Consider the following 17,900-nt stretch of genomic DNA (forward strand, 5'->3'; position numbering starts at 1 on the left):
ACACCCCAGCCATGGGGCTCCAAAGACTGGAATGGGAAAGGTGAATACCAAGTATCTGAAAGTCAATGGCAATTCTTGAAGGAAATGTGCAAGGATTCCCTGATGTCTCCCATGAAGATTGGTGGGGAGAAATCATACAGCATCCAGCTATCAGCACGATCTCAAGTATTTACTGAATATCAGCTATGCACCAGATGTGGAAGATACAGATGTAAGAGCTGGGCATGACTGTATTCAGAGAATGGGTAGAAAAATGGAATAGAAAATTATTTTTGGCCTGGAGGGAACTATGAAGAACACTTTATTTCCTCCATTTTCTGATGAGGAAATCAAGAGCCACTGTGTATCTACCATAAGCATCATGCTGTATCTTCTGCGTCTTCTGTATTTTCAAAATCCAGAACTTCCCTTGTTATAGCCAATCGTTGCAAGTGAAATTTCTTTTCCAAGGCATAGTTAAAAGGCAAAAACAAGAACAGAAACAAGTTGAAGAAGAAAGTTTTACTACATTGATGACAAAGAGGATGGTGATAAATGTATCCTAAAAAAAAAAAAAAAAAAAACAAGACTAATGAGAAGAGGGAGAGCTGAGACTTTGCACACAACAGGTAAGCCATCCAACAATCTTATGAGGGGAATTAGTATTGCCATTTTACAGATAATATTTATAATAACAATAGACGTCACTCACTATGTGCCTGGTATTTTTCCGAGTACTTTACATCAACTCACGGAATTGCACAATGACCCTAAAAAGGAGGCACTCTAGAGTGGGCATTGAAGATGAAGAAACTGAGCTCGGCTTTAGTAATCTGTCCAAGGTCATGTAAGTGGTAGAGCTATAGTTCTGAGACTCTTCTGGGCTAAAAGAAGGGTCATTTCCTCAGAGGCTGTTGCCTATGGATTAAAGATTAGAGCTTTGGTTTTTCAAGAAAAAGACACGATGGTAACAGAATAACGGGTTCAGTGATGTGTAATGAACCAACTTGATGGCCACATCTAATCTGTTACAGGGAAACCTACGCCCTGTGGGAATCTCTAATACATTTATTAAATAATTCGAACAACTATTTTTTGAGCGCCAACCCCATTTGCACATGGTGCTAGGTGGTGGACAAAAGCACTCAGATTTGAATTCGGTCCATAAAACCTTTTGGATGAGTGAAGTGTACACGTTAACATTTGAGCTGGACACTTCAACTCCTTCCCCAGAATTCTCTGCAATGCTCACTTCTGCATGGCAGCCGGGCAGTCCATGGGCTTGGCCCTAGTTTCTGACGTGAGCAGTCCCGGTGAAATGCTGGTGACATTCCTTATTTCCCTTGCAGGAAGAGCTACAGACGTGTCTACTGAGATGAAAGGGGTGATTTGCAAGGGATTAAGAAACGGCATGCTCTTTCCTAAGAGACAGTTTCCAACAGCGGCCCTCTTTCACTTGTTCCATGTCAGAGACCACTTGTGCAGCACTGTGAGAGGACAGCAGGCGGTTGAGGCCACACGAGGGCAGCCAGCACTGGGGGGAGCAGACCCTGCTGCGGAAGGCACAACACACATAAAGAAACTGGTTCTGGAAGCAGTGATAAAGCCACTGATTCACACCCGCTGGTAGACCTCCAGCTCTGGGAGCCAATGAACGACCTCTGCTGTGTGCACCAGAGGCCGTAATCCGCACGTGGACACATCCTAAGAGATGCATCATTCCACCTACAACACGTAAAAGTCAGATCTTCAGCCATGTTCCCGTGAAAAATCGAGTCAGGGGCGCCTGGGTGGCACAGTCGGTTAAGCATCCAACTTTGACTCAGGTCATGATCTCATAGTTCGTGGGTTCAAGCCCCGCGTCGGGCTCTGTGCTGACAGTTCAGAGCCTGGAGCCTGCTTCGGATTCTGTGTCTCGCCCTCTCTCTGCCCCACCCCTGCTCACACTCTGACTCTCTCTCTCTCTCTCTCTCTCAATAATAAATAACCATTAAAAATTTTTTTAATAAATTAAAAAAAAATTAAGTCATAAAACCACTTCCGACGAAGAGTGTGGTCCCACCCAGCATTTTATAGAGTTTATTACTACTCCTTCAGTAGGTTCTAAAAGAATCCAACTTAATCCCCAATGAACTCTGTCAAGTAAAAGGAAGACAGGCTTGAGGGATATGTGGCCCAAAAGGATAAAACTTAAATGTTGACTTTGCCGGATGACAAAGATTTTAGAAAAATCTATGATTTTAGAAAAATGCATTATATTTCTCTCTGTCCACCTGTATTACTTATGGATACAGGAACGCATGGACCCAGTGAAAAGAAAAAACTAACAGACTACAGAGAGAGCTGATGTGAAAATGTAAGTAAGATGTGCATCACCTACATTTGTCTGCAATAGCACACTTTCTGCACATAACCCTTTCTACCCTCAAACACACACAGAGGTCTAGACCCCTCTTCACCCTCAACACCTAGTTTGTCACAGAAACAAAGCCAGCGTTGTACCCAGTGAAGAGGTCAAACTGTGGTGGCAAAACCACTACCATACTCCAGACTCTACCAAATGCCGAAATTCGTGCTGTAATTTCTTCACTGACAAAGAAATACTTTGCAAGGGGTTTGGGCACCATAAAATCCTTACCCTAATGATTTCATGGGTAAAATAATCAATCCCGGGGGCGCCTGGGTGGCTCAGTCGGTTAAGCCACCGACTCCGGCTCAGGTCATGATCTCGTGGTCCGTGAGTTCAAGCCCCGCGTCGGGCTCTGGGCTGATGGCTCAGAGCCTGGAGTCTGCTTTGGGTTCTGTGTCTCCCTCTCTCTCTGCCCCTCCCCTGATCATGCTCTGTCTCTGTCTCTCAAAAATAATAAATCCACAATCCTAGGAAGCCTCAATATCCTGGGTCCTGTTCAAAGACACGCTAGCCAGCATTACCCCTTATTCTGAAAATACCAAACCGTATGTGTTTAATTGTTATGGCAGATAAAACAGGCCACCTGAAGGGATCAGGCACAAGAATTCTATTTGCTAAATAGTATTATTAAATTTTAGTGAGTTTCAATTAGATTATAGATAATATCTAAATATTTTGACAACTTTCCCATTTTTTGCTGAAAAAAAAATGCCTTGAGACTTCTTTTCTCCACTTAGGCACACACTTTCCTACTCTATCAGAACCCGATTTGTTTAACTAGTCAACATTTACTGAGTATCTGCCATGTGCCAGACACGATGACAGAGATGGCCAAATCAGAAAAGGTGCCCTTCTTGCCCTGGAGATCATGGTCGCATTTGTAACTAATGTGGTAAGTGCTACAAACAAGTAAATATTGAGTTCCAAGAAAGCAGAGACAGAGGGAGAGAGAGAGGGCGAGGGAACTGTTCAATCATGCTTGAAACTTAGAAAAAATGTCAAGATTAACTTCAAGAAAGTCACGCGTGAACTGGGCCTCAAAGAATATACAGGAATTTGGGGAAAGGAGGGAGTAGGAAAATGTCCCTGAAGCGTGGATGTGGCCAGGATACTGAGAAAGTGGGTATGGCCAGAGAAAGGGGAAGGACAGAGTCAAGGGGAAGCCTAAAAGGGTTCACCGGGGCCTCAAGTACCAGGCAAAGCAAGTTAAACTTGGCCTTCTGGAACGATGGGAGAAGCTGAGAATTTTCTCAGCGGAAGAGACACATAGCTACAGTTCACCAGATGACTGTGGGATTGTGGGGGGTGAGGGTGAGTGGAGAGAGAGTTAATTCTTCACAGGGCTTCTGCTCTTGTGTGTCTTGCGAATGAGCCACTGAAACCTTTATTTTGGGCCATCTTTTCACGGATGTTTGTAGCAAGCAGCCTTGGAAGAGAGAGATGGTGTCTCCACCCAAAGCAAAGGGCAGGCAAGCGTATTTCCAACATGACTGACTGGGAGTCACAATCCCTTACCAGTAACTCAACGCACTGCATGTCAAATGTCCCCTTCATAATATCCTGTTGAGAAGTGGGGTTTGGGGAACTGGCCCCCAGATGCTGATATTTTGGCTTTGTCCATTGCTTTGAGAAACAAACTATCCCTCTTTATCCTAATTTGAGGCCAGCTCAGTAGCTTCCAAGTTCATAGTTCTTGACAAGAGACATGGAGAAGCTATTGGAATAGCCCAGACCAAAAACAATAAGGACGTATGTTTGCATACAGTCGACAGGAATGCACCTAAACCACAAGTGTTACTTAACATACGTCAAGCACACTAGAAGCTGCAAACGCATGGAGAGCCTGGGTGGCTCAGTCAATTAAGCATCTGACTTCGGCTCAGGTCATGATGTCACAGTTCATGAGTTCGAGCCCCTCATCAGGCTCTGTGCTGACGGCTCGGAGCCTGGAGCCTGCTTTGGATTCTGTGTCTCCCTCTCCCCGGCTCACACTCTGTCTCTGTCTCTCTCTCTCTCAAAAATAAATAAATGTTAAAAAAACAATTAAAAAAAATGTAAGTTGCAAACACAAATCTCAAAAGGACAGAAGGAAGATGAACGTCCCTGACGAGACTCTGGTGAGGGAGAAAGAGGAGTCTTGGGGGACTAACTTCAGAATCACAAAGGAAATATCTCCTGCATATGCATACAGGGGCCCCTCACCCCCCCCAAATTACACCCTTGATGTCTCCCCTCCACACGCTGAAGACAAATCTACTGCTCTGGGCACGGTACACATTCAGGGATGGATGTAAATACCAAACATCACTAGGATTTAGTGCAACAACAGGAAACACATTGAGCTTCGATTAAGAAGCAGGTCATAAAACTTATGGGATCGTTCTACACGGGCGTGCGTTGGCTGCCTCGAAAACCATTAGACGTCTTACCTAGCAACTCATAGAGAGAATTCAGAATCGACTTCCAAGCCTCGCCTCCTTCTCTCCCCGCCACGTCCGCGAAATGCGCCGCGCTGCTATAGACATGCAGCCTGTCGATGCACTCGAGCACGAGGTTGATCATGCCCTGGAAAGTTAACAAGAATTACCCTGAGAAACAGCGATGCTGCTCACAGACGAGAAATGATGCTCAGTTGATTAATTAAAAAAAAAAAAAAAATGGCTGGCCTGAAGTAAGCCTGTTAATCATAAAGAAAATTGAGGCCATGTATTTACATGACAGGAAGAAACACATTTGCATGGGAAATAAAACGTTCTTGAAGTAATGCAAGTGGCTTCTAAATCCTGCAGGCTGTTCTCAGATAGAAGCAGAAGAACAAAATCAAAATATGTGCTTCATATTTGCACGGGCAAGGTTTACTGCTAGATTAAGGAATTGATCACAACTGTATTCTACCATGAGTAAACAAAGAGGTTCACTAAAAAATATTCCACGTTGACATAAGGATTATTTTTTTTTAACTTTTTAACGTTTATTTATTTTTGAGAGAGAACGAGAGAGCAAGCGAGCACAGGAGGAGGACGGGCAGAGAGAAAGGGAGACCCAGAATCCGAAGCTCCAGGCTCTGAGCTGTCTGCACAGAGCTCAACGTGGGACTCGAACTCAGTAACTGCGAGACCATGATCTGAGCCCAAGTTGGACACTTAACCAACTGAGCCACCCAGGCACCCCAAGGATTAATTTTTTAAGTTTATTTTTATTTATGTTGAGAGAGAGATAGGGACCAAATGGGGGAGGGGGACAGAAAGAGGGAGACAGAATCCCAACCAGACTCTACACTGGCACAGAGCCTGATGTGGGGCTTGAACTCATGAACCTGAGCCAAAATCAAGAGTCCGTCACCTAACCGACTGAGCCACTCAGCTGTCCCTAGCATAAGGATTATTTTGAGCTGAAGGCAACTAAGAAAACATTCTCTTTTTCTTCTCCACCAGGAAGGGCGGGAGATGTTTAATCACAAGAAACAATGCCCAACGCTTATCAGCCCAGAGGCTTCACAGAGGAATCTACCTAAGAAACTTTACTAACTCACCCTCACCTTCCATTAGTTTCCGTCTGTATTTACCTTCCCACAACTTGCTGCCCCAGACGCTCAAAACTCCTTTCCTTTGTCTCTTCGGTTTCTACAAACTTACTGTCCTTTTGTTAGGATGCTGTACAAACCCAAGTTCTAACCACTCCTTTGAGTTGCTCATCACAGAGTGCTCCATGGATATGCAGGGTTCACCAGTTAATAAACCTCCACGTGTTTTCTCTTATATAGCTGTCTTTTGTCACTCTGATCTGCAGGGCCTCGGCCAACAAACCTGAGATGAGTGGAGGAAAAATATTTCTTTTCCTCCCCTGTAACAGCACGAATGAATCCTAGTTCTTAGGGTAGGCACTGTCATCATCATTTTTAATATTAAGCTAAAGATCTAATAAATGAATAAAGACAAGCTCATGAAAAGATAGCTTTGAAGCAAATAAAAAATCCGTTATACCACTGTGCAAGATGCTATCTAAATCTGGGGCTCCTGGAGGGCTCAGCAGGTTGAGCGTCCGACTCTTGGTTTTGGCTCAGGTCATGATCTCATGGTTTTCTGGGTTCAAGCTCCACACCAGGCTCTGTGCTCCAAGCAAAGCCCTGCTTGGGATTCTGTCTCCCTCTCTCTCTGCCCCTCTGTCACTTGTGCCATCTCTGTCTCTCTCAAAATAAATAAATAAACTTAAAAAAAAGATGCTATCTAAATTTGAAATTAAGCTTTTATTATTATTTCTAGATCAAGGTTGCCAAAATGAGGCAAAACACACAAAAGGAAGAGTTGACTAATCAAGGGAACCTATTTCACACAGAGTTGTAAGAGGGACCACGGCCCTAAGTACATTTGTCGGTTCCCGTCCGGATTGTCTTATGCGAGAAATTGAAAAAAAATCCAAAATCAATCCTTCGAATTTTCATAGCCCAGTATTTCAGCATGGTCTAATATTTTGGCAGATGCAGGATGAAAAGGTCTCAACAGGGGCACCTGGGTGGCTCAGTTGGTTAAGTATCCGGCTTTTGGTCTCGGCTCAGGTCACGATCTCATGGTTTATGAGTTCGCGCCTCGCATCGGGCTCTGCTCTGACAGTGCGGAGCCTGCTTGGGATTCTCTCTCTGCCCCTTGCCTGCTCTCTCTGCCTCTCCCTCAAAGATAAATAAATAAAAACTTTAAAAACTTAAAAAGAAAAAAAAGAAAATGTCCCATCAAACTCGTCCATGTTGTCACTGGCTCACGTTCACAGGTCTCCGTGCTTTCATACCACCACAGTCGCTAGACCCACCTTTTTTTTTTTTTTTTGTATACACACTAAAAAGTCCTCAAAAATTAATGTTAATTTCAAAGGCTGTTGATGGAAAATTAGGAAACAGTTTTCAAACTAGAAGAAGGTAGAGGTAGGGATTGTGGGTACTCGTCAATATTCTCTAACCTTTCTTTCTTAGACACTTTTACTCTGAAACATTCATTATTCCACACACAGGGGGCACTCAGAGGAAGGGGAGCACGGACTGAGCCGGTGGCATTTGCCAGCTCACCTCTGCCATCCTCCCACCGAAATTCTTCTCTATGGCAGTAATTCCGACACTCTTTTCAAAGGAGCATTAGACGTATCACTTGGTCCTTCTGTAATTCTGTCTATAAAATATGGCACGTGAACTCCTTTTTTACTGGAAGGTGCGTGAAATAAAATCACACGCGAAAACTCAGTCCATGTAAAAGTAAGAAGTGCATCTGCTCTGTCCAAGCAGAGAGGCTGGAGCTCTGTCTCTCCACAGGCGGCCTGACCTCCCCTGGGCAGTTTCTCTCTCTCAACACCAGGCTCCCTGGGGACCAGGCACCTCCCAAGAGCCTCGAGAACCTGCTGACGAGTCTAAAAACCCTCCAGCTTTTCAAAGCCTGTGTTCGTTCGGACACTTTGAGATACTGTGTGTCTGTAACAAACAGGAAGCGAACTGCAGTGCAGTGAATGATCAGTGCAGAAGGCTGAGCCGACAGTAAAATAAAATGCCTTTGCCAGGGGAGTGAAGAGTTTCACTGTTTCAAATTAGCACTCGCTGACAGAGACACAAAAATGATTGCAGGGTTCCTCCAAGGCCCGGTTCCCTTATGCCACTGTTTACCTGCTCATCCAACTCCAAATGCAAACCTTGTCAGAGAATCTCCCCCCAGAGCAGCGGTTTTCCGAAGACAGCAGCATAAAGGAAATGAATGTTGGTGGAAACTCACCTCTTCCTGGAAGAGATTCTGACGGTTCTTTAGAGCCCGTAATCTGTTCTGTTTGTCTTCATGCTCTAAGTGCTCGTCGGGGGGATGGAAGTAACCAATCAGGTCCTGCAGACTCAGACTCACAGATTCTATAGGGAGGTCTACTGTGGAAGCCTTCACTTTTTTGCTGAGCGCATCAAGGCCCCTAAAATACACAGCAAACATTTCTCGACATCAGCGATCTGCAATCTTACTGTTTTTTAGACCACGGATGAGTTAAAGCTTTACCCTCTCCCCCCCACACCCCTGTAAAAGGAACCCATAAGAAAGGTCCTAGTTTTCCTCAAACAGCAATAATTAATATATTCCAATAAAAAATTCTAAATTTCGCCAACTATATATGATGCTATATTAAATACACCAGTATTGGGGGTGGGGGGGTGCCTGGGTGGCTCAGTTGGTTGAGTATCTGACTTCAGCTCAGGTCATGATCTCAGGGTTCCTGAGTTCGAGTCCCGCATTGGGCTCTCTGCTGTCAGCACAGAGCCCACTTTGGATCCTCTGACCCCTCTATTGCCCTTCCCCTGCTTGTGCTCCCCCAGAAAGTAAATAAATATATGTTTAAAAAGTAAATATAGGGGCGCCCTAGGGGCGCCTGGGTGGCGCAGTCGGTTAAGCGTCCGACTTCAGCCAGGTCACGATCTCGCGGTCCGTGAGTTCGAGCCCCGCATCAGGCTCTGGGCTGATGGCTCGGAGCCTGGAGCCTGTTTCCGATTCTGTGTCTCCCTCTCTCTCTGACCCTCCCCCGTTCATGCTCTGTCTCTCTCTGTCCCAAAAATAAATAAAAAATTAAAAAAAATTAAAAAAAAAAAAAGTAAATATAGGGGCGCCCTAAAAAATAGGGTTAAGTGTCCGACTTCGGCTCAGGTCATGATCTCATGGTTTGTGAGTTCGAGCCCCGCATCAGGCTCTATGCTGACAGTGCAGAGCCTGCTCAGTGCAGAGCCTGTTTGTGATTCTCTCTCTCTCTCGCTCTCTCTCTCTCTGCCCCTCTCTCATTCATAATTTCTATCTCAAAATAAATGAAAACTTAAAAAAGAAAACCACCAGTATCAAGAGAAACTAGTCTAGACAAAACACTGAAGGGCTCAAGAACCAAATCCTACAAAGCCAATGGTCCCAATATTTAGAAACTAACTGATACACATTTTGAATCACCACATACTTCAAGGTCTAAGATGCAACTTCCCAGATTCATAATTCTGGGCTTTAATTGTTCTACTTTTTGTTTTTAGAGAGGGAATTGTTACCTGCTACATCACTGACCCTCACTGTCATTTTGTAAATTCCTGCCTGTTTAAAAATATATTCCAATGATTTTAACTTAAAAATTTTTCTTATTAATCAGAAAACAAGAAATTAAAATGCTTTTATCTGAAAAAAAAAGTATTTAAAATCGGACTAAGAAACGTTGCATTTTCTAAGCTTTGAAGAAAAACATATCACTGGCATATAAATGGGTTAATTTGTTAAGCTTCCTGACATTCAGACTTTTAAAATTCCTAGTTCTGAATATATCTGGAAAGAACTTTAAAATATACTATTTGTAAACCACATCTTTCCAAACTAAGTTTAGTTTTAAAAAGACACAACAGACACCATAAAAGAATGTGAGAATGCCTGTACTATAGTTGGTATAGTAATATTCATATTAGTCAAGACAAAATTTAATGCACACAATATTATACTTCCTTTCCTGCTCTCTGCATAAGCCAAATCAAATGGCAATATGTTATTACAAGGAAATGTTTCTAGCTAGCTATGTATTTTAGACTTCACATTTTAAAAACAATAAGAGCCTCGTAAGAGAATTAGCTTTTCTTTAAATTTACAATGCTCAAAAATATAATTTAAAATGTATCATCAATTATATAAGGATTACAAATAAACTCTGAAGAGCTGACTTCAGCCTTATCTATTACCTACTTTTATTATCTCGATAAGTCTTTCTATGCCCAAAAACTAATAGAAAGAACTTGTCATAAGAAAATTATTTCTCCTCTTTTAAAATCAAAATTTATATGCAATGAAGTATTCCTGTTCTAAACCTGTTGTCCTATTAAACTTTAGTTGAATCATAAATACATTGGTAATAAAGTGAAACTCAACTCTCATCATACTGAAGTAAATGAAATTCAAAGGTGATTCAAATATAACATCTACATTTTTAAACCTAAAAAGGAGCAATAATAAATGTCAGCTTTTAGGTTATTAAGTTGAATATATTCACTATCAGAAATGTAACCATTTAATTACTTTCCAGAAGCCTCCTGTCAGACAAATACAATCCAAGACCCTAAAATTGTTAATTATGTTAAGGTTTATAACTTCCATCTCTACAAAGACATTTATCATCTTAATTTATCAATAACAAAAAAATGAAGGGAAAAAAATAATTGGGGAAATCCAAAGGTAGTAGAATTATACTATGCCAGAGAAAACATAAAGCCTTAAATTCATATCTATATTTTGTTAATTTGAAGATTAAACAATATTACTACCACAGATTCCTCCCTTATATAATTTCCTTTAAGAATACATCATTAACATGGGGCTTCTGGGTGGCTTAGTCAGTTAAGCGTCCAACTTCGGCTCAGGTCATGATCTCATGTTCGTGGGTTCAAGCCCCGCATTGGGCTCTGTGCTGATAGCTCAGAGCCTGGAGCCTGTTTCAGATTCTGTGTCTCCCTCTCTCTCTGCCTCTCCCTTGCTCATGCTGTGTCTCTCTCTATCTCTCAAAAATAAACGCTAGGGGCGCCTGGGTGGCGCAGTCGGTTAAGCGTCAGACTTCAGCCAGGTCACGATCTCGCGGTCCGTGAGTTCGAGCCCCGCGTCAGGCTCTGGGCTGATGGCTCGGAGCCTGGAGCCTGTTTCCGATTCTGTGTCTCCCTCTCTCTCTGACCCTCCCCCGTTCATGCTCTGTTTCTCTCTGTCCCAAAAATAAATAAAAACGTTGAAAAAAAAAATTATAAATAAATAAATAAATAAAATAAACGCTAAATTTTTTTAATAAAAAAAGAATACATTCATTAATATACCTAAAGGAAAAGAAAGCTTCATATGTATTATGTACATTCCAGAAGAATAGAATCCCTCTCACAACACAAATACAAACACACACACACACACACACACACACACACACACACACACACACCCTTCTACCATCACCACCACCGCTATCCTGACCTGGAAAACAAGGAACAGAAGGGTCACAGAAAATAAACTGCGCAAGACACATAAATGAAGATATATTAAATGGCCTTGACCTTCACTGTAAGCAGTGAAAAAGAGAAGTCTGTCCTCGCATTTTAAAAATTAGGTTCTTAATAGTAAATAAATCTACATTAATAAAATGAATACTTAAAAATAATTTACTTTGGAAAACACACATGCCAATATTATAAAGACCTGGAGATTTTAAAGAATTTTAGTGCTTTCATGAATATTACAGAAGAATCAAATTATTTTACCTAAAATAATGTACCCTTTATAATATTCTGTAATTATGTAAAACATTCCAAAGTTTCTGAGATATCTTTAAGAACTGTACAAATTAGGAAGTCTAAAGGTTCAGCAAACACTAATGAGCATATAAGTAAAACCCACATATATAAAAAATACATGAATGTGATGAATTAAATAATATTAAAATAATTAAGTAATTAACTAATGGGTAAATCACAAAGAGAAATTAAAAAGGGGCGCCTGGGCGGCTCAGTCGGCTAAGCGTCTGACTTCAGCTCAGGTCATGATCTCACAGTCTGTGAGTTCGAGCCCCGCGTCGGGCTCTGTGCTGACCGCTCAGAGCCTGGAGCCTGTTTCAAATTCTGTGTCTCCCTCTCTCTCTGACCCTCCCCTGTTCATGCTCTGTCTCTCTCTGTCTCAAAAATAAATAAACGTTAAAAAAATTTTAAACAAAGAAAGAAAGAGAGAGAGAGAAAGAGAGAGAAAGAGAGAGAGAGAGAGAGAAAGAAAGAAAGAAAGAAAGAAAGAAAGAAAGAAAGAAAGAATGAATGAATTATGGTCAACAGGGGGTGCTGGGTAGCTCAGTCAGTTGAGCCTCTGAATTCTCAGATCGTGATCTCTCAGTTCATGCATTCAAGCCCCATGTTTGTGCTGACAGCTCAGAGCCTGGAGCCTGCTTTGGAATCTGTGTCTCCCTCTCTCTCTGACCCTCCCCTGCTCATGCTCTCTCTCTCTCTCTCTCTCTCTCTCAAAACTAAATAAACATTTTTAAAAAATTAAGAAAAAAGAGGACTGAACCTTTAAAAAAAATACATGGTCAACAAACATGAAATATACCTATTTTCACAATTCTTGAATAAATTCAACTTAAAAATTATTGTAAATACATACACATATATGTATATACATACACGTGTGTATATACATACATAAACTTTTCCATCAAATTGGCAAGTTTACTTATTTTTTAAAAATTATTTTCTTCTTAAAAAAATTTTTTAATGTTTTTCATTTTTGAGAGAGAGAGAGAAAGAGAGAGAGAGAGGCAGAGCACAAGCAGGGGAGGGGCAGAGGAGAGGGAGACACAGAATCCAAAGCAGGCTTCAGGCTCTGAGCTGTCAGCACAGAGCCTGACGCAGGGATCAAACTCATGAACAGTGAGATCATGACCTGAGCCAAAGTTGGACGCTTAACTGCCTGAGCCACTCAGGTGCCTCTATTTTCTTTTTTTAAATGTTTGTTTATTTTGAGAGAGAGCACAAGCAAGCAAGCAGGGAAAGGGCAGAGGGAGAGAGAGAATCCCAGGCATAGTGTAGAGCCCGATGTAGGGCTCGAACCCACAAACCATGAGATCATGACCTGAGTCGAAACCAAAAGTCACACACTTAACCAGCTGAGCAACCCAGAGGCCCCTCAAATTGGCAAGTTTAAAGAGATGTATGATACCCATCACAAGCCAGACTGTATATTGGTATAATGTTACAGAAAACACTCTGAGCAAAAGCTTGATTTAGTTTGAAGATATATAACTGTTTCCATTAGAAGGTATGAAACTTAGTTACTGTAAGAATCATTTTATTTTTTTAATACCGTTCAAAACTCACAAAGTATGTAGGCTTCATCACCCTCAGTGTGAAAGGAATATAAACAGGTCCAGAACAAGGGTATGTTATAGAATAATCCTAACCTGTAGCTATCAAATACAAGTTACACACACAATTTCTAAAATCACATTGCACAGGCACCTGGGTGGCTCAGTCGGTTGAGCACTGACTCTTGATTTTGGCTCAGGTCATGATCTCATGGTTTGTGGGATCGAGCTCTGTGTTGGGCTCTGCCATTGACAGTACAGGACCTGCCTGGGATTCTCTCTCTCTCCCGCCCTCTCTCTCTCTCTCTCTCTCTCTCTGCCCCTCCTCTCCCCCACTTGCTCGCATGCCGTCTCTCAAATTAAAAAAAAAATAAAATTACATTCCCTTTTTAAAAGTGTATTTAAAATAAAGACATAAAACCACCTAGCTCCCATTTTGTAATGTGTATTGCCAACCCACCAAATTGTAGGTTTACCACCGTAGTGTATTTTAGACTTGTATATTTGTAAAGCCAATAAAGAAGTCGAGACAAAACATCAAACCACCACAACAAAAGGAATCGTACCTTATAAATCTATTGAAAAGGAAGACAGTGCTCCGGATGACTCGTGCGGTCCGTGATTCTTCATGCTGAGATCTAGAGAGATTTAAGCCATCATCCATGTGACCTTCATGATGCATAATAGCCTGTGCAAATGCAAAAGAACCCTGCCATTACTCCCACCATCTCCGTTCTAAACATCTCCATCTAAGAAGATGCACACTTCAAAGGCGAGCCATAACAATAACGGTTCATACTCACAGTGAGCCAGACATGGTTTTATGTGCAACTATTCAGATTTATAATGAAAACTATGCTGTGAGGTGTGTTTTTTTTTAAGTTTATTTTTATTTATTTTGAGAGAGAGAGCAAGTGGGGGAGGGGTAGACAGAGAGAGAGGGAGACAGAGTCCCAAGCAGGCTCCATGTTATCAGCACAGAGTCAGAGGCGGGACTCGAACTCACAAACTGTCTCATCATGACCTGAGCCAAAATCAAGAAGTGGATGCTTACCTGACTGGGCCACCCAGGTGCCCCTTGAGTTGCATGATTTATAATAACTCATTCAAGTGGTATATACTTTTTTAATATTATATATATATATACTTATACATATACTTATATATATGAACACTTTTTTTTTTTTGCATTTACCACTTAAGTATTTAGAATGGCAAAATAATACCTGAAGTTTCTACTGATTTCCTGATGGAAACTTATTTCTGTCTTTACAAAAATGTGTCTACATGTTATCGTTTCTACCCATATTTTTCCCATAACCATATATCATATTCAACTGTTAAGAAAAGATACAAGGAAAATCTGATACTAGACTAGAACTCTTAGAAAGTAATATCTGAGTTAAGAATTTTGCTTCATTCACTCTGTTCCTGATGATTTGTGCAATCACATTTTGAACTTTAACCTTTCTGGTAAATGTTGTGGTATAAATAATACAGGATGCAGTGTAGCAAATCCGGAAAATCACTATTATAAATTAAAATAAAAAGCCCTGCATAAAACTCATCTCCAGTATCACAAGCAGTGTAGTATTTATCCTTAAGAGTAGTAGTAATTAGAAGGAAGCATGGGGTAGGGGGGGAGGGGTGGCAGAAAGTGTTCCTAAAATCTGTAACTTTGAGTTTTCAAGAACCCACACTAAAAGAGTTTTTTTTTTTTTTAATTTTTTTTTTCAACGTTTATTTATTTTTGGGACAGAGAGAGAAGCATAAACGGGGGAGGGGCAGAGAGAGAGGGAGACACAGAATCGGAAACAGGCTCCAGGCTCTGAGCCATCAGCCCAGAGCCTGACGCGGGGCTCGAACTCCCGGACCGCGAGATCGTGACCTGGCTGAAGTCGGACACTTAACCGACTGCGCCACCCAGGCGCCCCTAAAAGAGTTTTTTTAAAAAGTAAAATTTTAATTATATGTTTGATTTACCCCAATGTATCCAAAATATTATGTCAATATGTAATAAACAGAACAAACCTGTTCACGAAGTATTTAACATTCTTCTTTGCCTTCAAAATCCAGGATACTTAGAGTATCCTGATTTAGATACCAAACTGTTAGTGAAAATACTTGATTTGTTTTAGAATTGATGACATTTACAGTTGCAAGAGTACATTCACATACCTAAGCTGTTCCAAACATGCACAAAAATTCTCTAATAATTTAATTAAGCATAAGCTTTTAAATTTAGATTAATTAAAATCAAAACGAAAAATTCAGTTCCTGTAGCTCTAGCCACATTCAAGTACCAAATAGCCACATGTGGCTAAGAACTGCTGACTTGGACAGCATAGCCCCAGACCGTATTTCAAATTTATGGCAATTACAAGGGACAAAGGCAATGGGAAAAAATAATTCAGAGACATTTAGAACACGGGACATTCTACAACTGGCCTAGATTCTTAGTCAATGATAAAAACAAGAGAGGAAGTCCAAAAAAATGCATGAGCATTGATTGGATCCTGATATGAAATGAGATATAAAAGACATTCTGGGACAAAAGAAGAAATATGAATACAAACAGGATATTAGATGATATAATGGAATTCTCATTATTTATTAGGTACAAGAATGGTATTACTGATGTGTATGTGTGTGTGTGTGTGTGTGTCTATATGTATATATACACATATGCATATGAATAAATGCATTTGAATTTATGAGCCTCGCTCAAAGACCTCAAAGACAAGAGATGATCTCATCACAAAGATCATATGGGTCTACAAGAGAGTTGTCCCTGGCTTTCCATCCAAAGCTCTAAGTTAGGAGAGAGATGACTTAAGCCCAACTCAATCAAAGCAGAATCAGCCTCCAACCTCACTGGTCACTCCAAAGAGATCACAATAACCCTAAAAAAATCCATTCTGGAATGTAGATATGTTATGATTAGTAAGTCTATTGGAAATAAAGATTTCTGCTCCACTACAGTCTTTCCAACATCTCACATCGGTAGAAATAATACTTGTGGTGTTATTTGGTTCTGTGTAAAATTATGACATATGAACAATTTAGTACTATAGTACTAAAGGAGCTCACAAATAGTGTGGGATGGAGAGCTGGAGGGTGAGAGGAAGGACAGAGAGAAAGACAGAGAGAGAAGAGGACAGGGGAGGGGAGAGGAGGGGAGAGGAGGAGAGAGGAGAGGGGAGGGGTGGAGACAGGAAGGGAGAGGAGGGGAAGGGAGAGGTACCCTAGTAAATGAAATAGCACAGGACTACATATAAAATTTACTAAGTTAGGGGCGCCTGGGTGGCTCAGTCGGTTGAGCGTCCGACTTCGCTCAGGTCACGATCTCATGGTCCGTGAGTTCGAGCCCCGCGTCGGGCTCTGTGCTGACAGCTCAGAGCCTGGAGCCTGTTTCCGATTCTGTGTCTCCCTCTCTCTCTGGCCCTCCCCCCATTCATGCTCTGTCTCTCTCTGTCTCAAAAATAAATAAATGTTAAAAAAAATTTAAAAAAAATTTACTAAGTTATACATAAATACTATGAAAACATAAAGGAAGGCACAGGAGATAAACTGAGACTTTCAAGAAGAACTTTTAAAATCTTTAAACTTAACCCCTGCAGGACAGATAGAAATTGGGTGGAGAAAAAAAAGTTTTAAACGGCATTCCAACCGTAGTTGACGCTTGAACAACATAGGTTTGAGCTACGCAGGTCCGCTTACACATGGCTTTTTTTCAATAAATACAGTACAGTACTGTAAATATATTGTCTCTTAGGATTTTCTTAATATTTTCTTTTCTCTAGCTTATTTTATTGTAAGAATACAGTATATAATACATATAACACACAAAATGTGTTCATTATTTATGTTATTGGTGAACCTTCCCATCAACAGTAGGCTACTAGTAAAGTTTTAGGGGAGTCAAAAGTTAAACACAGACTTTAAACGTGGGTTGGTGCCCCTAGTCCCATGTTGCTCAAGGGTCAACTGTGTTTGCAAAAGCACAGTTGTGTATAACCCAAATTGTGTGTGTTTGTTGGCTTTTTATTGAAGTATAGCTGACAAACATAGCATATCAATTTCATGTGTACAAAATGAAAGTCAACCTTCTGGATGGAAGAAGGTATTTGCAAACCATATAACTGACAAGGGATTAATATCCTATATACATAAAGAGCTCATACAAAGCAATAGCAACAACAACAAAAATATAATCTGATTCAAAAAATGGGTAGAGGATCTGAATTGACATTTTTTTTCAAAGCCATGATTTTTTGAGAAACAAGGAATGTGGTACAACTGGTGGGCTGAGAAAACCAAAGACGATGCCCAGAGATTGGACAATGAATAGGTGAATGGGGCACGGATGAGATAAGAGTCAGGTCAGGAAGGGTATCATATCACTACCAAGAAGCATAGTACTTGTCTTATGAGAAACAGACTGTCAGCAGAGGACTAAACCGTAACAGTGTATGAGCTCTCCTGCTTTCTAGAAATACAACTCAGGCAGGAACAGGGAGAACAGAGTGAAGTAGGTAGACTATGCTAGAATCCAGAAAAGAGTGTATTTCTTCACTTGATATTTAAAGTCGTTATGTAACATCTGGCATTGTTCACCCCACAAAAACCAAAGAGATTATTATGGTGGGATTTGACCTTTTGCATG

General features: G+C 41.0%; 1 protein-coding gene across 13 annotated transcripts in view; it reads right to left on the bottom strand.

Annotated features, from left to right (window-relative positions):
- The window catches only part of RYR2 (ryanodine receptor 2), a 768,472-nt gene that overhangs the window by 373,434 nt on the left and 377,138 nt on the right, over positions 1-17,900 (bottom strand). For all 13 annotated transcript variants that reach the window (XM_040464903.1, XM_040464902.1, XM_040464892.1 and 10 more), the window contains 3 exons: positions 13,801-13,922; positions 8,137-8,320; positions 4,819-4,954 (listed from right to left, as the gene is read on the bottom strand). In XM_040464903.1, coding sequence (XP_040320837.1) covers positions 4,819-4,954; positions 8,137-8,320; positions 13,801-13,922 — 442 coding nt within the window. The remainder of the gene's footprint in view (positions 1-4,818; positions 4,955-8,136; positions 8,321-13,800; positions 13,923-17,900) is intronic.

This window comes from Herpailurus yagouaroundi, unplaced genomic scaffold (assembly GCF_014898765.1).
Source record: "Herpailurus yagouaroundi ecotype Mexico unplaced genomic scaffold, PumYag 530, whole genome shotgun sequence".
Taxonomy (NCBI): Eukaryota; Metazoa; Chordata; class Mammalia; order Carnivora; family Felidae; genus Herpailurus; species Herpailurus yagouaroundi.